This window comes from Rhinoraja longicauda, chromosome 17 (genome assembly GCF_053455715.1).
Source record: "Rhinoraja longicauda isolate Sanriku21f chromosome 17, sRhiLon1.1, whole genome shotgun sequence".
In the NCBI taxonomy this organism is placed as follows: Eukaryota; Metazoa; Chordata; class Chondrichthyes; order Rajiformes; family Arhynchobatidae; genus Rhinoraja; species Rhinoraja longicauda.
In genome coordinates, this window is record NC_135969.1 from 21,902,590 (window position 1) to 21,925,720 (window position 23,131).

The 23,131-nt window shown below is 50.7% G+C and overlaps 1 protein-coding gene across 4 annotated transcripts; it reads right to left on the reverse strand.

Annotated features, from left to right (window-relative positions):
* LOC144601847 (uncharacterized) lies at window positions 1–21,763 on the reverse strand. Of its 4 annotated transcripts, XM_078414331.1 has the most exons (8): window positions 21,683–21,763; window positions 17,970–18,160; window positions 16,269–17,806; window positions 12,881–12,937; window positions 9,562–9,727; window positions 8,694–9,009; window positions 5,299–5,388; window positions 1–1,311 (listed from the first exon to the last, which is right to left on the reverse strand). In XM_078414331.1, exon 3 carries the CDS (start codon window positions 17,055–17,057, stop codon window positions 16,506–16,508), a length of 552 nt encoding a protein of 183 aa, XP_078270457.1. In that variant the 5' UTR covers window positions 17,058–17,806; window positions 17,970–18,160; window positions 21,683–21,763; the 3' UTR covers window positions 1–1,311; window positions 5,299–5,388; window positions 8,694–9,009; window positions 9,562–9,727; window positions 12,881–12,937; window positions 16,269–16,505. The 4 variants fall into 4 exon arrangements, 1 of the variants encoding a protein (XP_078270457.1); XR_013548378.1 differs by lacking the exon at window positions 16,269–17,806; XR_013548379.1 differs by lacking the exons at window positions 9,562–9,727; window positions 16,269–17,806 and adding an exon at window positions 10,300–10,657.
* Between the last annotated feature and the right edge of the window lie 1,368 nt (window positions 21,764–23,131).

The following is a 23,131-nucleotide window of genomic DNA, read 5'->3' on the forward strand; positions in this document are numbered from 1 at the left end:
AATGGTGCCACATTTGTAAGGAACATGCATTTGTGGGATGAGCAGCAGAGCTGAGTATGTGGGTTGCGCCCATGAAAAATCTGCCAAATCTTCTCTGCCAATGCCAAACAGCTTATTTTGCCATTGACTCTTGTTCGGTGGATTGGATGATTGAAGTCTGAAAAAACAAGACATATTGGCAATTTAACAATTTATTCATTTAATAAACAGGAGCCTCAGTAGCGTGTGGAAGAACCATACACAGCCACAACAGCCTGGCACCTCCTCCTCATGCTGGTCACCAGCCTGGTCACACACTGTTGTGGGATGGCATCCCATTCTTCAACCAGCATTTGTCGCAAGTCAGCCAACGTGGTTGTGTTGGTCACTCTGGCACGAACAGCACGCCCAAGCTGATCCCACAAGTATTCAATGGGGTTGAGGTCAGGACTGCTGGCAGGCCATTCCATTCTCTCCACTCCCAAATTCTGGAGGTAGTCTCTGAGAAACCCTGCTCTGGGGGGCGAGCATTGTCATCTTGGAGGATAGAGTTCGATCCCAGACTGTGGAGATATGGGATTGCCACTGGTTGCAGAATCTCATCTCGATATCTCTCTGCATTGAGATTGCCTCCAATGATGACAAGCCTTGTTTTTCCAGTGAGGGAGATGCCACCCCACAACATCACACTGCCTCCACCAAAAGATGTTACTCTATCGGTGCAGCAATCAGCATAGCGTTCTCCGCATCTTCTCCACTTTGACCCTATGATCCAAATGCCGTAGGCAGAATCTGGACATCGCTGAACATAACGTTCCTCCACATGTTCAGGTTCCAGTGCACATGTACAGCAGTGTACAAAGGCAGTATACAGTTGCTAGATTTGGCACCATTTTCAAGTTCGTTTGTAAGTGCAGAGTTCTTGACCTGATCATGAAGGCTCGGTGTCCTGGTGGCATTGCAATGCTAAGCATAGCTGTGGTGTCCTCCGCCGCTGCTCCACTCTAGTAGGCAGCGTCTGGTCCACGCGCTTGGCTTCTTGGAGCGGCACCCAGTCCAGCCGAGCCCCAAGTTGTTGCAGGGCCTCCAGGGACCCACTCCACCGTCAAGGCAGTACCTCCCGCAACCAGTGCGTGACTCCCTCCACTCTGGGTAGTCGAGCCGAGCAAATTCCCAGTCTGTGGTGTGTCTTCAGTCCGCGGCAGGTGAGCTGGGTCTTCCAGGTAGGTTCCCGGTCCGCGCTGCGGGTCCCCCGTCCATGGCAGGCGAACCGGGCTAGTCCTCGGCGAGCGAGTCCTCGACCAGCAGCAGGCGAGCCGGAGGTCCTCAGTCCTGTTAATAAGCGAGTTAGGTATCTCGATAAATGCAAGGAATCATGGGATTTGTCAAAGGTAATTCGGGATTTTTAAAAAAGCGAACGCAGCACTGTTTAACTGTGTAGAAATTGTTAACTATTCTACCATAAATTAATCTAGAATTATGTCAACTCAATAGCTTCCTTTCTTGGTCTGCTGTTCACACACAACTTACAGTCCCAGTTCTAGTTCATTTCATTAATCTGCAATTATGAGATATTCAAAAAGTTAAAGAATTTATTATTTTCATTTAATCCTTAATGTGTTTGCTACTGGAATAAGAAAATATTACTGTGTTTGAAACATTTTCTTATCTTTATTCATAATTCATATGTAAAAACATATTTAATCTGAGGCAGGCAGCGACTGTATCAGTGTGATGCGGGCTGATGCTTTACCTACAGGCGGCGTGAATGTACCGTTAAGACAAAGATTTATCTCCGAGGAAAACTGAGTACAGGGTTGGCCCTGTGAAGGAGCCGCCAATCCGATATGAGACATTTGACTGCAAAATGCCTGCCTTTAGTATTGGATAGATTGAGTGGAGGGTCTGTGCTGTTCCAAGTTTGCGGTGCGTTTCCCCCAGCCATCTCGCTCAGTGGACGTTGAACCGCACAGTTCACCAGCCCTTGTTAGCAGAAGCGTTTTGTGCAGGTATTACCCAGGTGTTACCCGAAGCCCAAAGGTTTGCGGAGATTCTGCGTTAGGATCGGGCACACAATGAGCTAGTGAGAGGGCTGTCAGATCAGATCAGCCCCGGCGAGAATGTTTATCCCGAATGACGCATGACCTTGGCATGCGCAGTTGTAATACACTCGGCTTATATGCCTAGTGTGGAGGGAGTAGATGAGAAAGAGGGATAACAAAACTCATAAATTCAAGTGATAGGAGCAGAATTAGCCATTCGGCCCATCAAGTCTACCCCACCATTCAACCATGGCTGATCTATCTCTCCTTCCTAACCCCAAACTCCTGCTTTCTCCCCGTAACCTCTGACACCCGTACTAATCAAGAATCTATCTATCTCTGCCTTAAATATATCCATTGACTTGGCCTCCACAGCCTCCTGTGGCAAAGAATTCCAGAGTCACCACCCTCAGACTAAAGAATTTCCTTTGACTGCAGGAAACATGTTCCCAATGTTGGGGGAGTCCAGAACCAGGGGCCACAGATTAAGAATTTAGAACGGAGGTGAGGAAAACCTTTTCACTCAGAGAGTTGTAAATCTGTGGAATTCTCTGCCTCAGAAGGCAGTGAAGGCCAATTCTCTGGATGCTTTCAAGAGTTAGAGCTCTTAATGATAGCAGAGTCAGGGGGTATGGGGAGAGGGCAGGAACGGGGTACTGATTGTGGATGATCAGGCATGATCACATTGAATGGTGGTGCTGGCTCAAAGGGCCAAATGGCCTACTCCTGCACCTATTGTCACCTCCTTCCTAAAAGAACATCCTTTAATTCTAAGGCTAAGATCTCTAGTCCTAGACTTTCCCCACTAGTGGAAACATCCCCTCCATATCCACTCTAAAAGATGTGCTTTTCAAGGGCAGTTATGATGCAAATCAACTCCACATTAGGAAGGACCTGAACCAACTATATTTTGCCAACCGCCACAATAGATCAGAGGATTTAATCTCACTGGCTCTCAACTCTGCACTATACCACTTGGACAATAAGAACACATGTCAAGCACATGAACTTACTTAGACAAATGAGAAGATTATTCAATAGACAATAGGTGCAGGAGTAGGCCATTCGGCCCTTCAAGCCAGCACCACCATTCAATGTGATCATGGCTGATCATTCTCAATCAGTACCCCGTTCCTGCCTTCTCGCCATACCCCCTGACTCCGCTATCCTTAAGAGCTCTATCTAGCTCTCTCTTGAATGCATTCAGAGAATTGGCCTCCACTGCCTTCTGAGGCAGAATTCCACAGATTTACAACTCTCTGAGTGAAAAAGGTTTTCCTCATCTCCGTTCTAAATGGCCTAATATTAGAATATATTGTCAGGTTGTATCAAGTCTGAAAACCCGAGACCGTCATCAGTCAATAATAGCTTCTTCCTAACAGCAATTAAGTGTTTGAACACAGCACAACACTAACCTCCACTATGAAGTATAGGATGTCTTTGGTTGCAAGGAAATCAGGGTTTTTTTGCACTGGTATTAGGGTTATTACTTTATTGAATTTTTGTTTATTATATATGATTTATGTGTATTCTGTTTATGCTGCAAGAATTTCATTGTTCCGTTTTTTGGGACATAAGACAATTAAACTCGACTTGAGGCACACAAAACGTATTATGATGGGAGGCCAGTACCTGTGACACCAGTGTCCACCACTCTTTGTAATCTCCTTCATTGCACAAACTAATTAAAAGGACTGGACTGATCATTTGTATGTTTCTAATTGTAGCCTTTCGAAGAGATCCCCCTCCCCTCCCCTCCCCCCACTCACCATCAACAACACCATAGTCACATCTGTGGAGTCATTTAAGTTCCTTGGAACCATCATCTCCAGGGACCTTAAATGGGGGGGGGCCACCATCGACTCCACAGTCAAAAAGGCCCAACAGAGGATGTACTTCCTGCGGCAACTGAAGAAACACAATCTGCCACAGGCAATGATGGTCCAATTCTATACTGCTATCATTGAGTCCGTCCTCACCTTCTCCATCATGGTCTAGTTTGGCTCAGCCACCAAGCACAACATCCAGAGGCTGCAACGGATTGTTCGCACAGCTGAGAAGGCTGTTGGCTGCAACCTTCCCCCCATTGACGAATTGAACACTGCAAGGGCCAGGAAGCGAGCGGGCAAGATCATCTCTGACCCCTCTCACCCTGGCCACAAACTCTTTGAAGCACTTCCCTCTGGAAGGCGACTCCGGACTGTCAAAGCAGCCACAGCCAGACATAAAAACAGCTTTATTCCACGAGTGATAGTTCTACTCAATAACCAAAGTCTGTAGTCTCTTTTTTGCTCTGGTTTATTTTCACCCATATGTTTAGACCGTAATGTTGTATCCTTATTGTTTTGATGTGGTTATGCTTTATTCTTAATTGTTAACTGTATGTTTGTGTTGTCATTTGTGAGCGGAGCACCAAGGCACATTCCTTGTATATGCATACTTGGCCAATAAACCTATTCATTCAATTTATATTACTCTTTTATCATATTATTGTTAAGATTTTAGTGCTGTTATAAAATTTTCAATAAAAGAATAAACATTGCTCATTCATTCATTAGAAGTAAGTTTTGTTTTAATGCATAATATTCTTAACATTGTTATTAAAGTCACATTTGCTAGAATTAATTTCAATAATCTGGTTTCAATTCATTATTCCTTGTATATGCACGTACTTGGCCAATAAACTTATTAATTCATTCATTCAATTCAGAATGCAATCAAGATACAAGACGTCTACTTGATTTTTTTTTCACCACCTTAATTTAGAATACATCTCTGACCACAAATCAGTAAAGATACCTCATGCAATTTGATGTTGGTAGCTTGTTTCGTGGGAACCAATCTGAGATTTACGGAAAAAAAATGCTGGAAGAAGTCAATGGGTTTGGCAGCATTTGTGGATGGAAATGAACAGATGGCATTTTAGGTCAGAACCTTTTTTTCAAACTGATTACGTCTTCAGTGCAAGATTTATAAATTCATGTAACATTGATTTTCCCTGCATCATTCGAGCCATGATAAAATAACAAAATTGCTCTTCAAACATTGGCCTGGTTCAAATAGACAGTGAATAAACTATATGTGCGCATCTAGTGTACATTATATTTTTATATAAACATTTTGGGTCAGGACATGAAAAATCAATTATCCATGTTCTCCATAGATGCTGCCTGACCTATTCCAATACTTTGTGTCTTTTTCAGTAATTCAACATTTGCAGTTCTTTTGTGTCTAAAATACCAGACTTTGCAGCCATATCACAATATGTTATACTTACATAATAGAACATCTATCTATGATGCATATCCACTATTTTGAAGATCTATTTTTCCATAACACCTCTTCGTCTTGAATTCAAGATATTTCCCTTTACACAAATAAAATAAAAGCAATTATTTATAAAAGTAACTCTTTCCAAATTAAGCTACTCAAACTTCAAGAATTTCCTGCCATTCATATCTCCTCCAAATCCCCATCACATTTAAAGATACCCGGGTACATGAAAAGCTGTGATATGCAGGATCATGGTTTAAGTGTTGGCAAAAGGGATTAGGTTAGATTGCACTTTCAACCAGCATTTACACAAGGGTTTGAATAACCTCCTGCATCACAAATGTTCTTTCAATCTATAATTTTTTTACAAATGTTTAAAAAATGTTTTTCTTTATTCATAAGCAAACCCCAAGATATCAAAAAATGGATTTGCTCCTTTGCTCCTTCTGAGTAAATAGCTTATTCCATGATGAACCACACATCAGTACTTGTGCCTGAATCAGCAAATAGACCACATGCAATTTGATGTTGATAATTTGTTTCATGGGAACCAACTTGAAAGATTTCAGTAAAAAAAAAACAGGATGCTGAAAGAAGTCAATGGGTTAAGCAGCATCTGTGGGGGAAAATGGACAGATGACATTTTGGGTCCGGACTTTTGTCCCAGAATGATTATTTCTTCAGTGCAAGATCTACACATTTATGTAACAAAGGATTATCCCAACAACATTCTAGTCATGATGAGATGACAAAAGTTCTCCAAACATTAGGTTGCTTCAAATACGCAGTGAACAAACTGTGTGCACCTAGAGCAGACCTCCCAACATTTGATTTTACAAATTCATAATTTTGATGTCCAAAATTGTAATAATTTTGATGTCCAAAATTTTAATAATTTTGATGTCCAAAATTCATAATTTTATATCAAAATTCATAATATGGCGTGTAATGCAACTTTTCAGCAAATAAAGTATGCACGCCAAATGCATGTACGTGTTGCGCTACATTCATGTGTGAAAAACGACTATTATTTCCAACAGTCTGTAGTTTTTGGACAACATGTACAATGTCAGGCCTATCATGAGTATATTCTGCTATTTATTGAAAGGTTATTGAACAGAAAAACCATTTACAACACAAAGAAAAAAAGTTTTGTTTTGTTTTCTCTATTTTGCTTTTTCCTTACACAAAATGTATGACTAAGTTATGAAGAAAGAGTTTCATTTAAAAATGCACATACCTAATTTCATTGAAGACATACTCCAGTGGTCTTCAACAGCAAATCACAACAGTCCATGTCCCCCCACCCCCGACTCCCCTCCATCTTTTCACCCCCCCGACTCCCCTCCACCCTTTCACCCCCACTCCCGACTCCCCCCCACTCCCGACTCCCGCCCCCCCCCGACTCCCGGCCGACCCCCCCACTCCCGCCTACCTCTCCCCTTCCCCCCTCCCCCCCACTCCCACCCTCCCCACCCCACCTTTTCCCCCCAGCTCCACTCCCCCTCCCACTCCCTTCCTCCACCCCCCCGACCCCCACCTCTCATGCACACCATCCCCTCTCAACATCAACGGGTCTCGCACTACGCAGCGAGGCGAGCCCGGCGGCAAGGCGAGTCGGGGCCAGCGGCAAGGTGAGGCAAGCCCAGCGGCGAGTCGGGTCCAGTGGCACGAGGAGGCCAGCGGCGAGGCGAGACCGGGCCAGCGGCGAGGTGAGGCCAGCGGCGTGAGGCGGGCGGCAGAGCAGGAGGCGAGGTATGTGCTTTGTGGATAAATGTGAGGTGAAATCGGAATGGCGGAAATGAAATAAGAAAGCAGAAACTTTCCGCCAAATTCCGAAGGGTTGGGAGGTCTGCTAGTGTACCGTATATTTTTAGATATTACTAGCCGGGCATGAACCCGTTGGGCCCAAATCTCTCCTGCAGGCCTGGCAACCCTCTCCTAACTGATAACTCACCCAATCCATCCCCTCAACCCACCTTAAAACTCCCCTGGGGCCAGGCGAGGGGGGAGAGGAAAGTGGAGAGGGAGCCACTCACCCCGGCACTCCTCCCACGTGGCACCCGGTACAGCGACCAATCGGCGTCGAGTGGGAGGTCGGAGCCAATCAATTGACCCCACGTGGGGGGGGGGGGAGCAGCGGAGCCAATCAGGACGCGCCGAATCCCATGTGTGTGTGTGTGTGTGTGTGTGTGGGGGGGGTAGTAGAGCCAATCACATTTATTAAAGTTTAAAAAGTGATTTTTTTAAAGTTTAAAAAGTTAATAACTTTTAAAATATAACAACCAGTTTAACCGCAGGCCAATGATGAGTAAGGTGGGACAAAAATTGTTGCGCTATGGTGTACCGTTTTGGCTGTACATTGGGTACGCGCAAACACACAAGATTAGAATTTTAGTAATATACTAGACCAAGTGGACCCGTTGGGCCCAAACCTCACCAGAATTGGTGCAGCACTCTGTCCTCCCCCCCTCCCATCTACCCCCCCTCCCCTCTACTCCCCCCTTCCTCCCTCCTCTCTCCCCCTCCCCTTCCCCTCCTTTTAAACTTTAAAATGTGAATAAATTTAAAAATATAAGACCGATTTCAATAAAACTACTTGCATTATCACTAAAGTGACAATGGTGAGTAAGGTGGGCCTAAAATTGTCGCACACAAAAATTCAGCCACAAACAAGATAGCAAACAAGAGTTTTAGTATATAGATATACTAGACCAAGTGGACCCGTTGGGCCCATTCCAGGTAGAGGATGGACAGGGAAGGGGAGAGGGTGTCACTGACCTGGGCCCCGTGGCGCCAGCGATGCAGCCAGAGCGAGCCGAGGACCCAAAGCCTCTCCTGTATTGGTGTAGGATCCTCACCCCCTCCACTCAATCCCCCTTCCCCCCCTACTCACCCACTCCATCCCCCTATCCCACCCCCACTCCCACTGCCTCCTCCCCCACACCCCCCTTTCCCCCCACCCTCTCCTACCCCACCCCCTCTACCCAGCCCCCCACTCCCTCCCTCCCCCACCCACTCTCCCTGCCCCCCACCCCTTTTCCCCCCACCCCCACTCCTCCTCCCATCCCCTTTTCCACCCCACCCACTCTCCTCCCCCACCCCCCCACTCTACCACCCCGTTCCCCCCACCCCCACTCTCCCTTCCTCCCTACCCCCACTCTACCCTGCCCCCCACCCTCCCCATCCCCACACTTTTCTTCCCCCACCCCCTTCTCCCCCACCCCAACTCTCTCCTCCCCCACCCCCACTCTTTCCTCCCCCACCCTCACCCTCTCCTCCCCCCACCTTCACCCTCTCCTCCCCCCACCTTCACCCTCTCGTCCCCCCACCCTCACCCTCTCCTCCCCCCAACCCCCACTACCCTCCATGGACCCATTGGCGGCGAAAGCCACTTACCAGAGTCCGTGCGTGCAGCGCTGACTGCCAGCAAGACCCGACGGGAACTGGGACTACACTTCCTGGCGGGCAGCACGGCAGTGGGAGGCGCGCACAAGATGGCGGAGCGGGAATAGTTGGAGAAGAAGGTGAGCAGCCCCTTTTTTGAGGAGTCGTGACGGGGCCGTCGGTTGAAGAGGCAGTCGTCGAGGAGAAGAAGCTGGTGGCTGTATTCCGGTGATGGTGGGCAGGAACGGGGACACCGACGCCATCGGTTGAAGCTGGAAATGTCTTCTTCGGGTTTGTTAACTTTTTTTGCGGCTTTTTTTAGTCTAATCTGTGAAGCAAGCGGGGTTTTATTATCATCTTTTTAAATAATGGAAATTGTTCTCCCCACTCACACACCCAATCCCCTCAACAACGGCGGAGGCGTGGACCCATTGGTGAACTGCCGGCTCGAGCGCTATTCTCAGTCGTGCAGGTCCCATTGTGATGTCACATGCTAAAGACCCCCACCCACCCATTCAATCCCCCCATCTCCCCCCACCCCCCTCCTCCCCACCCACTCCATCCCCTCCTCCCCCCTCACCCACTCCATCCCCCTTCTCCTCCCCCACCAACACTCTCGTCATCCCCTTCCTCCCACCCTCCCCCACATTATTCACTTCCCCCCCTCACCCACTCCATACCTCCATCACCCACTCCATACCTCCATCCCCCACTTCATACCCCCCTCCCTCACCCACTCCTCACCCCCTCCCCCCCCCAACTCACTCACTCCACCTCCCCACTCACCCGCACACACCCACTCCATCCCCCCTCCCCCTCCCCACTCACTCTCCCGCACACCCCCACTCCATCCCCCCTCCATCGGGCCCATCAATCCTACCGATGTGTGCACTCGTTTGCGGGCAGGGAGTGGCGGAGAGGCAGCACTGATCGACGGCCATCTTGTTAGACCTGCTGCCGCCTCTGGTGTTGCGCAGCACTATGGGGGGAAGGTCAGACGCGAGGCATGCTGGGACCTCCCGGAGGGGGGTGGAGTGGCTGAAGACCTTTGAGAAGTCGGTTAGAAAGGTAATTTTTAAACTTTAAAATCTATCTAACTTAAAAAATATAAGACCAATTTAACTTGCTATAAACAGTCGCCAGGACAGTGGTGATTAAGGTGGTGCTAAAATTGTGGGGCTATCGTTTACCGTTTTGGCTGTAGGACAACATGTCCACAACCAAATCTCAAAATCTCAGTACATATATACATACACGCACACACACACACACACATATATATATATATACATATATATACACACACGATCTGAGTTTTAGTAATATAATAACTAGACCAAGTGGACCCGTTGGGCCCGTCCTCGTAGGGTTTCCATTGTAACCTGGGGAAATTGCTTTTTTCTTTAAAATAAATTGCCCCACACCCCCCCTTTCCACACGACCTCCCCTTTTCCCAGTACCCCTCTTTCCCCCACCACCAAGCCCCCTCCGCACGACCCCTGTTGTCCCCCTCCCCAGTCCCCATTCTCAGACCCCACCGTCGCCCCCACCGTTACTCTCCCCCACCCCCCTTTCTCTACCAGCCCCCCCCCCTGTGGTCCCGGCGAAAAGCACTTACGGATCGTGCAGGGAGGAGGAGGGAGCTGCGGAGCGCAGCCGTTACTGTTGCGTGGCCGAGCCCGGACTACTGGAGACGGATAGGGCGGTGGCGCGCTGGGTCCGTGCGATAGCGGGGAGAGGGTCTCCCGGGTGTGGGAGAGAGAAGCAAGGGGAGAGAGGAGAGGTGAGCCGGTGATCGCGGGCGGGCGGCTCCGCTAACGGCGTCCATGTCGTTGGTGCGAGTGAGGAGAGGCCGCGCGTGCGTGCTGACGTCATACGCACAGCAGCGTCACGCTGAAAACATTCAATAAATCAGTAGGAGGGGGGGCAGCGCGAGCTCATCTCACAGGGGCATTGTGACGTCACACGCTGAAGACCTTGAAAAAAACGGTTAGAAATAAAATGTTTTAACTTTAAAACCTCTGTAACTTAAAAAACATACGACCGAATTAAATGAAAATATCATTTTCCACCAGCGTTCAGCGTGGTGATTAAGGCGGTGCACAAATTGTGGCGCTACGGTTCACCGTTTTGCCGAAATCACGGATATATATAAACAAACAAACATAGAAATATATAAATTCATACACAAGATCTGAGTTTTAGACCAAGTAGATTCCATTGTGACCTGGGGAAATCGCATTTTTTCTTTAAAATGAATTGTCTGTCAAAAAAATAAACGAATCTCAATGGGGGGAGAGGAGAGGACGGGGGGAGAGGAGGGGGGGGGTGGAGAGGAGGGGGGGTGGAGAGGACGGGGAGTGGGTGAGGGGGGAATGGGGTGGGGGAGGGGAATGGGGAGAGGGAGCCACTGACACCGTCCTGCCAGCGGCCATCTTCTTTCTCCTTCACTGTGGTGCCGTGCTCCTCCAGGGGAGGGGGAGCGCAATTAAAGGCAGTACAGGGAAGGGGAGAGGGTGTGACCGAGGAGCCTTGGCCCCAAAGCCTCTCCTGTATTGGTGTAGCACCCTCAATCCCCCTTATCTCCCCCCTCCCTATCCCCCACTCTCCCATCTTCCCTGACCCCCTCTCTCTCATCCCCTCACCACCACTACCCCCTCCTCCCCCCACCCCTGCTGTCCCCTTCCCCCACCCCTCCTCCTCCTCCCCACCCCCACTCTTCCCTCCTCCCTACCCCAACCTGCCCTCCTTCCCATTCCCACTCTCCCTCCCACCCGCATTCTCCTCCACCCCCCTTTCTACCACTCTCTCCTCCCCTCACATTCTCTCTTCCCCCAGCCCCACTCACTCTCCCCCACCCCCCCTTTCCCCCACTCACTCCTCCCCCCACCCCCCATTCTCTCCTCCCCAGCCCCTCTCCACACCCCTCCTTTCACTCCCCCACCCCTCCTCACCCACCCCCGCCTCCCCCACTCTCTCCTCCCCCTACCCTCCCCTCACCCACTCGCCCCACCCGCATTCTCAGTCCCCCTCCCCCACACCCCTCTCCCCTGCCCCCACTGTCCCCCTAACCCCACTCTCTTCCCACCACCACCACCTCTCCTCCCCACCCTCCCCCTCCTTTCACTCTCACTGTCCCCTTCCCCCCCTTTCCCTCCCTCCCCCACTCTCCCCTGACCCTCACTGTCCCCCTTCCCTCCTACCCCCACTTTCTCTTCCCCCCACCACCACCCCCCTCCCCAGTCCCACTCTCCCTCCCACCCCACTCTCTGGTCCTCCCAACCCTCCCCCCACCCCACTCTCTGGTCCTCCCAACCCCCCCCCCCTCTTCCCTGCCCCCCCCCACTGTCCCCCTTCCCCCTCACCACCACTCTCTCATCCCACCACCACCCCCCTCCCATGCTGTCCCCTGCCCCCCACCTCCTCACCCGCTCTGCCCTCCTCCCCAGTCCCTCTCCCTCCCACCCCCACTCGCACTCTCTCCCACACCCTTTTACCCCACGCTCTCCTCCCCCACCCCTCATTCTCTCCTCCCCCAGCCCCACTCTCACTCTCCCCCACCCCCGCTACTCTCCTCCCCTCCTACCCCCACCCTCCCCTCCACACTCGCCCCACCCCATTCTCACTGTCCCCCTCTTCCCTACCCCCACTGTCCCCTTCCCCCCCACCCCCACTCTCTTCCCCCCACCACCACCATCCCCCTCTTCCCCTCACACTCCATCTCTCCTCCTCCCCTTTCACTCTCACTGTCCCCTCCCCCCCACTCTTCCCTGACCCCCACTGTCCCCCTTCCCCCCCACCCCCCTCCCCAGTCCCACTCTCCCTCCCACCCCCACTCTCTGCTCCTCCCACCCTCCTCCATTCTCTCCTCCCCCCACCTTCCCCCTCCATTGTCTCCTCCCCCAGCCCCACTCACTCCCCCATCCACCTCCCCCACCCCCCGCTCCTCTCCTCCCCCCACCCTCACCTCCCTCCTACCCCCACCCTCCCCTCTCGCCCCACCCCCATTCTCACTGTCCCCTCTTCCCCACCCCCACTGTCCCCCTTTCCCCCCACCCCTTTCTCACTGTCCCCCTCCCCACCACCCCCACTGTCCCCCTTTCCCCCACCCCCACTTTCTTCCCCCTACCACCAAGGGAAGTGGGAGTGATATAAATATAAACATTTTGGATCAGGACCCCCCAAAAATTACTACTTACTATTTTGAAGATCTATTTTTCCATAACACCTCTTCACCTTCAATTCGAGATATTTCCCTTTACATAAATAAAATGAAGAGCAATTATTTTTTTTAAATAACTGCTTTCTATTATTCAGAATTCTTTCATAGGATACATGGGCAGGAATTTATTTCAGGAAATCAACTGTATTTCTGACCTTTTTTGATATCTAAGATTTCAGAATAAAATTTCACTTCCCGAATCTCCATTTTATTATGATTTTCCAGCTCAGGTCCATATCACATTTTGATTGCTTTTTGATTTATCTTACACGAGCAGAATTTTTATTAACCCAATTTACATTCAATAGTCACGTAGGGCTATTATGAATTTTATGCAAACGTCTTTGCTTGCCGTAGCAATTTAGGATATCTTTAATTCAATCAAATCTAACATCACACACACACACACTGGGAAAGCAGCAAGTACCTAAAACTCAACATTCAAATACTTATTGTATCAAATTTATCATTGCATTTAAGAGAGAATAGCATATTCAAATTAAAAATAAAGTGTGTATGAAATTGGGATCAGGATTAAATAAAAAGGTGTTATGCATTTCTATGGCAGCAGCAATTTCCAACTGACCAATTTTAAGATTTCTCGAAAAGATTCTGGGGCACCATATTTTTTGATGTGAACAAACAAGTGGACAAATCTAGATATACAGCTAATAGGAGGATAAGCCCAGGACAATCTGTAACAGAATTTAAAACTCATTTTCAAGAAACGAAGTTTATGATTTTAACGAAGTGTTTACAAAGTAATATTTGTCATTAAGATCTTTTAACATGAATTGACCTCCAACAAGAAGTGTGCCTGATGAATTTATTTGACATACTGGAATTTCAATAAATATTAAATTTTGAGCACTGCTCAAAATTTAATATTTATTGAGGAGTTGGCTATGTGAAAGCTGGGCTGGAGTCAACTTATTGAAAAGTAGGGATAACAATGCTTTGACTATATTTATTGCAAAAACCTCAGTTGCATTGACCCACATTTCCTGACCACCATGTAGCCCGATTGAAGGCCTAAATGGGTATTTATTCACAAAATGCTAGAGTAACTCAGCAGGTCAGGCAGCATCTCAGGAGAGAAGGAATGGGTGACGTTTCGGGTCGAGACCCTTCTTCAGACTGATGTCAGGGGGGCGGGACAAAGGAAGGATATAGGTGGAGACAGGAAGATAGAGGGAAAACTGGGAAGGGGAGGGGAAGAGAGGGACAGAGGAACTATCTAAAGTTGGAGAAGTCAATGTTCATACCGCTGGGCTGCAGGCTACCCAAGCGAAATATGAGGTGCTGTTCCTCCAATTTCCGGTGGGCCTCACTATGGCACTGGAGGAGGCCCAAGACAGAAAGGTCAGACTGGGAGTGGGAGTTGAAGTGCTCAGCCACTGGGAGATCAGGTTGGTTAGGGCGGACTGAGCGAAGGTGTTGAGCGAAACGATCGCCGAGCCTACGTTTGGTTTCGCCGATGTAAAGAGGTTGACATCGAGAGCAGCGGATGCAATAGATGAGGTTGGAGGAGGTGCAGGTAAACCTCTGTCTCACCTGGAAAGACTGTTTGGGTCCTTGGATGGAGTTGAGGGGGGAGGTAAAGGGACAGGTGTTGCATCTCGTGCGGTTGCAGGGGAAAGAGCCCGGGGATGGGGTAGTTTGGGTAGGAAGGGACGAGTGGACCAGGGAGTTATGGAGGGAGCAGTCTCTGTGGAACGCAGAAAGGGGAGGGGATGGGAAGATGTGGCCAGTGGTGGGGTCCCATTGTAGGTGACGGAAATATTGGCGGATGATTTGTTGGATACGCTGGCTGGTGGGGTGGAAGGTGAGAACGAGGGGGATTCTGTCCTTGTTACGAATGGGGGGAGGGGGAGCAAGAATGGAGCTGCGGGATGTAGAAGAAACCCTAGTGAGAGCTTCATCTATAATGGAAGAGGGGAAGCCCCATTTACTGAAGAATGAGGACATCTCTGATGCCCTAGTGTGAAACACCTCATCCCGGGCGCAGATGCGGCGTAGACGGAGGAATTGGGAGTAGGGGATAAACTTTTTGCAGGAGGCAGGGTGGGAAGAAGTGTAGTCCAGATAGCTGTGCGAGTCAGTGGGTTTATAGTAGATGTCAGTCCCTAGTCTGTCTCCTGTGATGGAGATGATGAGGTCCAGAAACGGGAGGGAGATGTCGGAGATGGTGCAAGTATATTTAAGGGCAGGATGGAAATTGGAAGTGAAGTGTATGAAGTCAGTGAGTTCTGCATGGGTACAAGAGGTAGCACCAATGCAGTCGTCGATGTAGCGGAGGCAGAGTTCGGGGATGGGACCAGTGTATGTCCGGAACAGAGATTGTTCGACGTACCCGACAAAGAGGCAGGCATAGGTAGGGCCCATGCGAGTGCCCATAGCTACGACTCTGGTTTGGAGGAAGTGGGAGGAGTCAAAGGAGAAGTTGTTAAGGGTAAGAACCAGCTCTGCTAGGCGGAGGAGGGTGTTAGTAGATGGGGATTGGCTGGTTCTACGGTCGAGGAAGAAACGGAGGGCTTCGAGACCATCCTTGTGGGGGATGGAAGTGTAGAGTGACTGGACATCCATGGTAAAGATGAAGGAGTGGGGGCCTGGAAACCGGAAGTTATCGAAGAGATGGAGAGCATGTGAGGTGTATTGGACATAGGTGGGGAGAGATTTGACCAGGGGGGATAGGTGGAAATAAGTTTGGTGGGACATGAGCAGGCAGACAATGGGTTGTCTGGCCTCGGTCCGGTGGAGGTCAGCCCGCCAGACTACCACAGCACCTCCCTTGTCAGCGGGTTTGAGGAATAAGGCAGGGTTGTTGCAGAGTGAATGGAGGGCTGCACATTCAGGAGGGGAGAGGTTAGAGTTAGTCAGGGGAGTGGAGAATTTGAGGCAGTTAATGTCACACCGGCAGTTGGAGATGAAAAGTTCTAGTGAGGGTAGTTGGCCAACCGGGGGGCCCAAGAGGAGGGGGTCCACTGGAGACGGGAGAAGGGGTCATCACTGGGGGGTGAGGACTCCTTCCCATGGAAAAAGGCTTGGAGGCGACGGAACAAGAGCTCCACGTCATGGCGGACCCGGAACTCGTTGATGTGGGGGCGGAGGGGAACAAAGGTGAGGCCTCTGGTGAGGACAGACCGTTCGGTGTCTGAAACGGGGAGGTCGGGGGGATGGTGAACAGCCGGCAATTGTGGGGGTTGGGGTCGGATGAAGGAGGGGGGCAGGCGGAGGTGATGTATGGTGAGGGGGTGGTGGGTTAACAGAGCAGAGGGGGGCATGAGGATCGATGTGGGGAGTAGTTAGGGTCGCCTGGCTAGAGGGGGAAGGGGGAGACCCAGTGAAAAACCAGCTGTGGTTACCTGTAGTAGGGGGTGGGCAGTAGGACCCAGCGGTGCTGTGGGACTCTGCCTGGTGGGGGCTGTGGGCCCAGCGAGATATCTGTGAGCCGGGTGGAGCTGCGATCTGTTGCTGGGCCAGGCAGCCGGGTACAGCGACGGCTGCGACCTGCTGCTGGGCGGTGGAGCGGGGTGGGTCGACACAGTCGCTGGAGGAGGCCCGTGGGGAACTGGAGCCCGGGTAAGTGTCGGTCGGCCCGGTCACCGGATGGCCGGGGAGGACGTCGGCGGCAGCGAAGAGGTCTGGAAGGTCGGCGGCAGCAGTGGCGAAGAGGTCTGGAGGTCGGCGGCAGCGGTGGCGAAGAGGTCTGGAAGGTCAGCGGCAGCAGCGGCGAAGAGGTCTGGAAGGTCGGTGGCAGCGGTGGCGAAGAGGTCTGGAAGGTCAGCGGCAGCGGAAGCCTCAGGTAGGTCTTGGACGTCGGCAGCAGTGGCCCCGGGGAGGCGGTGGAGGTCGGCGGCAACGGCTCCGGGAAGATCGGCGGTGGAGGTCGGCGGCGGTAGCGAAGAGGTCTGTGAAGTCGACGGCAGCGTCCCCAGGGAGGCGGTGGAGGTCGGCGGTGGCAGCCTCAGGTAGGCCTTGGAAGTCGGCGGTTGCAGCCCCGGGGAGGGGGTGGAGGTCGGCGGCGGCAGCGGTTGTAGCCTCAAGCAGGCCTCGGAAGCCGGCGGTGGTGGACGTGGGCAGTGGCAGCTTCGGTGGTCTGGGCCTGGGATCGGCCGGGGAAGCCGTACTGCTCCTCGTGGCAGCAATGGCATCTCGGCCTTGTGGTGTGCGGGCCGGCAGCGCGGACCAGCGGTGGAGCTCCGGGCCGCCGAGTCGCTGCCGAGGAGTGCCGGTGGAGGTAGCGGTCTGGAGGCGGGCGAGTTTGCGGGCCAGGTAGGCGAGGAATCGAGTGTTGAGGGCGCAGATCCGGCGAAGAATAAAGCATAGTTGGGGCCCGTTGCAGGTGTGGGTTAGTGAGGCCCGGAGCTGTGGATTCAGAGCGAGGGCCTGCTGGTGCCGGCGCATCGCAGCCAGAGTATAACGCAGGGCATGGAAGGAAAATTGTTCTGAAAAGCGGCATGTAGACTGTTGGAGCCTGTAGTCCGGGTTGGGTCCGAATTGGGTGGTCTGGAAACGGAGTTGGAAACCCCGAGGAAGATGGAGGCGCAGGCAAGTTCCAAGAAAGCAGATGTGGCTGTGGTCGCGAGTCTGTGTCAAAATGTGGTCGTGGAGCAGGAGAAATCACAGAGGGGGAGCAGCGAGAGAGCATGTTGCTAAACTCTCGTCGAAGAGAGGAGGAGAACTTCTTCAAAGTGGACATACGCAGTGGAGCAACAAGTAGTGTAAGAAATGGGTATCATGAGTTATAGCATTCACTAGAAAAATCTTATTGGAAGTCAGAGTTGCCCAAAAGGGCAAATAAAAGGGCATTTCCACCCATCACATCCATGCCGACCTTTATGCCATTAAAAAAATAGAGCATTATGAGAGTAATCTTGAGTCTTGTTTGCGGGTAAGTTACCTAAAATTGGAGAATTCAATATTCATAGTATTAGGTTCTAAGCTGCCCAAGTGAATGAGATGCTTACTGTTCCTTTAAAATCAAGGTGCTGCACAACTAAGGGTCATTGTAGGTCTGTCACACCTCATATTTCTCCTTTCTATTGTTAACTTTGGTTACGCACCTTAAGTTATTATTTCCTTTCTTCCATCAAGCAACTTCAGTAAAGGTCCTTTCTCCTCCAGCACTGCTCAATGGTCCTATACTTTGAATGTTGCAGTCACATTTATCCAAAAACAAATACAGGACATTCCTTAAACTTTGAAGATCAATTTTTCCATAACACTTCCTCCTCTTCAATTCTTGCAAGATGGGCTGTTGAAAATTGTTTTGAGGCTTTAATATTTTTTTAAATTGTTATAGGAATTATGCTCATCTATCACCTTAACTTTCCCTGAAGTGTGACAATTGTCCAAATGTGGAGCAAGAGCAGCATAAAATTTATGACACTGTTATTTGGCCCACTTTATCACTGTTACTGTTCCATTGCATCTAGCAGACAGTTTGATGCTCTCGATTTTACACACCTCTATAATGTCACCCCTCAGCTTCACACACTCAAGGAAAAAAATATGTCCAAGCCTATCCAATCTCTCCTCGTAACTCAAGCCCTCCAGTGCTGGCATTGTACCTGTGAAACTTTACTGCACCCTGACCAGCTTAATGACACCCTTTTGTTGGCTGGGCAACCAGAACTGCATACAATATTCCAGGTGTGGTCTCACCAATGTCTTGTATAGTTATAACATTATGTCCCAACTCTTGTAGGGGCACGACCCGAAACATCTCACCAGAGATGCTGCCTGTCCCGCTGAGTTACTCCAGCATTTTGAGTCTACCTTCTTGTACTCAAAACCCTGACCAAGGAAGGCAGGCGTGTACTTGTACCCGTTTCTCTCTGGCTTTCAACACTCTCCACGGCCCTGCCATTCATTGTGTAAATCCTGCCCTGGTTTAACTTATCAAAATATCACATTTTCTTCCTAAATCCCAAAGACATGTGGGTTGGTAGGTTAATTTTCCCCTGTAAATTGCATCAAGTGTATAGGGCGATCGAATATGGAAGGGGCTGATGGGAAAGTGGGGAGAATTCAAAATGTAGGATTAGTGTACGTGGGTGGTTAATGGTCAGCAGATACTCCGTGGGCAGACGGGACCATTTCCAAGCTGTATCTCTAAGTGCCAGGTAATGGCCATCTCCAACATCTAACCACAACCTTAACATTAACTTTGCCAAATTCCCAGTAACATCCAAACAGCAAATTATCATACCTCAACTGGAACAGCTACATAAAACACTCTGCTAAAAGAGTACATCAAAAGCTAGATGTCCTGTGGCACTGATCCATTTTAGACAAGATGAAAAAGAGTAAGGTATACACAATGAATGGTCGGGTCTAAGGGAGAATTGAGGAACAGAGCGATGAGCCAGAGGATCCACTTGAAGTGAGGCAAGGTAAATTAAGCTTAATTAAAATGGCATAAGGGATATTTAGGGCATTGATTATAACAGCATGGAGGCAATTGCCCAACTTTATAAAACGCTTGTTAAGCCACAACTTGAGAATTAGGTACTATTCTGGTCGCAACATGCACTGGAGCAGATGCAGCAATGTACCAGGATAGAGCATTTTAGATATGGCAGAATCTAGATAAGCTAGGTTTGTTTTCCTTTACGTGGAGGAGGCAGTGAGGGCACCCCGACTGTGGTATACATAATTATGAAAGTGTAGTTAAGGTGAATACAATAAACCCTTGTTATTACAGACTTCTTTATAATGGACTCCCACTACCTGCGGGCCACAGCGAATAACTCCGCCGATCCTTGCCTCTCCCCGGCCGCCTACTCGCTTGCTTTTCAGGCCCAGACCAGGAGTCTAAAGAAGGGTCTCGACCTGAAATATTACCTAACCGTGTTCTCCAGCACTTTGTAACCAGCAACAATTCCTTCTTTCTACTACTTATACAATGATACTCTATTATTCAGTAATCCTTTCCTTGGTAATTGCAGTCCCGACTATGTCTTGCTGCTGGAACCCGATAAGCCAGGACGAGAGAGTGAGGCCGACGATCTGCGCAACTCTCCCTCACTTAAATCCAAGTCAAGCACAAATCATGACTTCAACCCCATACCGTGCAACCTCAAGTCCTGTGGCGATGGGATAGTGGTGAAGCAGCAGGTGTGGATACACTGGAAGCTGTAGTCACAAACCTGCACACAGGCAGCCCAGGGCATAGGGTCACTCTCTACTGGACCGAAGCAGCAGTAGAGTTCGGCAGCCCCCCGGGTGACTGAGCAGACCTCTTTAGGATTCGCTCTACTCACCTCCATGGAGGAAGGAGCTAGATAAGGGGCCTCAAACATAGCCTGCTTCACTTCACCTTGGCCAGCATACCGCAGCTGGCGGGGATACCAATCAGCGGTCGAAATAATAAGAAAAAACAAATTGAAGGTGCTCAACCTCGGCACGTGGAACGTGCGAATCCTGCTGGATAACATCAAGGCAGATAGACGCACTGCAGAGGCCCAGAGGAAACGCACCGCGCACAAGGCCCGGGCTACCTCCACTTCCACTGCAGCACCCATCCACTTGTGTCCTACGTGTAGGCGTGCCTTCCGGGCTCGGACTGGCCTCACCAGTCACTTCTGGACCCATTCACCAATCCTCCAACTGAAATTGAAGTCACGGTCATCTTCGAACCAGAAGGACGAACAACAACAACAACAGCAGTCAACTAGCAATAATGGACACTACCACCCTGACCCCCCCCCCCCCAAGGTCCATTATAACAAGGGCTTACTGTAGTAAGGAAACCCCACAAAGGTGCATAAAACCAAAGAGCAAAGTTAAGGGTTATGAGGTGTATGGAAAAAATAAGGATGATTTTTCAACCAGAGGGTGGCTGGAATTTGGAATCCACTGCTTGTGTGGCTAGTAGAGGCACAGTGGGCATAAAAAAAATGTTCCTATACCAGTTCCCTATATAACTCAAACCATGATGGTTGTCTCCTGTCCCATTGATGGAAAGGTCAGTGATTCCCACATTTGCCTCGTCAGTCACCTCAAACCATGCAAGATCAGAATGAAGTCAGTCTTGATCCCAAGGGGCCATCCTTCACACTCACAACCACTTTCTCCTCAAACTACCGACCCAAACTCTACCTCCCCATTACTCTTCCCCACTGCCTAACCTTCCCCCACTCTCCTATTCCTATTCTCCCCCTCCTTGCATTTCTCCAGCACTTTGTTTTTCTCAACATTCCAAGCTCTGTAGTTCCTTGTGTCTCCCTCAAATCTTTCTCGTTTCCCAAGCATTGAGCTCGATGGTATTTTCCCCTCACCATCGCAGCCTCCGTTCCTCTCTTTTGTTGCATTCCTTATTTCCTTGCTCTGTCTCTTTACCACTCTCCCTCATCCCTTCCACCCGCTCCAAACGCTCACCATCAACCTTTCCGCTCTCCCCCGGCAGCGCGGGCCCTGCCTTACCCTACCCTACCACCCAACCCGCCGGTTCTGCCTTTCCCACCTTCTCCCGACTACGGTTCGACACCCGCCCTTCCAGCTGCCGCTCGATTCCCGCCCTTCCAGTCGCCGTACGACGCCTGCCCTTCCATCACCGCCGCTCGATTCCCGCCCTTCCACCACCCGTTGGTTGCTCGATTGTTTCCCGCCCACAGCTGCTCGACCATCGCTCTTCCAACCGTCGTTGCGAAACTCCCGCCCTCAGGCCGCCCCGCTCCAATCCCGCCCTCTCACCGCCAACCCGATGTCGCTCAATTCCCAGTCACCCCAGCCGCCCTTCCACCCACCCACACGTTGCCGCCCTTCCACCCACCCCTTGCCTCCGCTCCAGTGCCGCCCTTCCACCCGTTGCTCCGCTCCGTTGCCGCCCTCCTGCAGCCGCTCCACCACCTTCTGCCCACCCGCCGCCGCGCGCGAGGTCCCGACTTGCTGACGCCAGGGCAGCAGCACGCGAGGTGACTCCCATCACGCCGACCAATGGGAACAAAGCGAGTGCTCGCCCACGCGACTGGTGCGAGGCATCGCAGGAGGCAATGCCCGCGGCGCACACATGCAGCAAGAAGCACTGATAGCAGAGGCAATGCTCGCGGCGCACACATGCAGCAAGAAGCACTGATAGCAGAGGCAATGCCCGCGGCGCACACATGCAGCAAGAAGCACTGATAGCAGAGGCAATGCCCGCGGCGCAAACATGCAGCAAGAAGCACTGATAGCAGAGGCAATGCCCGCGGCGCACACATGCAACAAGAAGCAGATAGCAGAGGCAATGCCCGCGGCGCAAACATGCAGCAAGAAGCACTGATAGCAGAGGCAATGCCCGCGGCGCACACATGTAGCAAGAAGCACACAAACTCTCCCACAGCTTGAGTGGGAGGAGGCTGTTGGGGCAATTAGGTAGCTTACGAGCTGTTGCGTTCCTTTTACTGTTCTTCCATGTGCTCCTGATGCATGGACTCAAGCTTCTCAATGCCATTCTGAAGGCTTACTATTTACTTTATGGGGCGTGGGACAGAGATTCCCAAGCTGAGAGCAGAGGCAATGCCCGCGGCGCACACATGCAGCAGCAAGCACAGCCAGCAGAGGCAATGCCCGCGGCGCACACATGCAGCAGCAAGCACTGACAGCAGAGGCAATTCCCGCGGCACACACATGCAGCAGCAAGCACTGACAGCAGAGGCAATGCCCGCGGCGCACACATGCAGCAGCAAGAACTGACAGCAGAGGCAATGCCCGTGGCGCACACATGCAGCAGCAAGCACTGACAGCAGAGGCAATGCCCGCGGCGCACATATGCAGCAAGAAGCACAGCCAGCACTGACGGCAGAGGCAATGCCCGCGGCGCACACATGCAAGAAGCACAGCCAACACCGACGGCGGAGAAAATATCGGGCAGTTGGCGAGGTCGGGACTTTGTTCTTCTTCCCTATGATACGACAGAACAAGAAGAGGACAAGAACCCATGACCTAAAATGTCCACCTCCCTCCATAATAGCACAAGTATGTTGTGGAGGTTAAGGAAGAGAGCACGAACATCAAGATGAGATTACTAAAACAAGTTAGGTCATAAGGATTTGAAGACTGGGAGGTTTCCTTGAGGCATGAGTAGACAGAAATTAGGATATATGGGTAAAATCAAAAGGCTGATATTGGAAGGATGGATAATATTGCAAGCCCAACTTCTCCACGCCAACCAAGTTGCAACCAAATAGGCTAGTCGCATTTAGCTCATACCCCTTTAAATCCTTCCCATCCACATATCTGT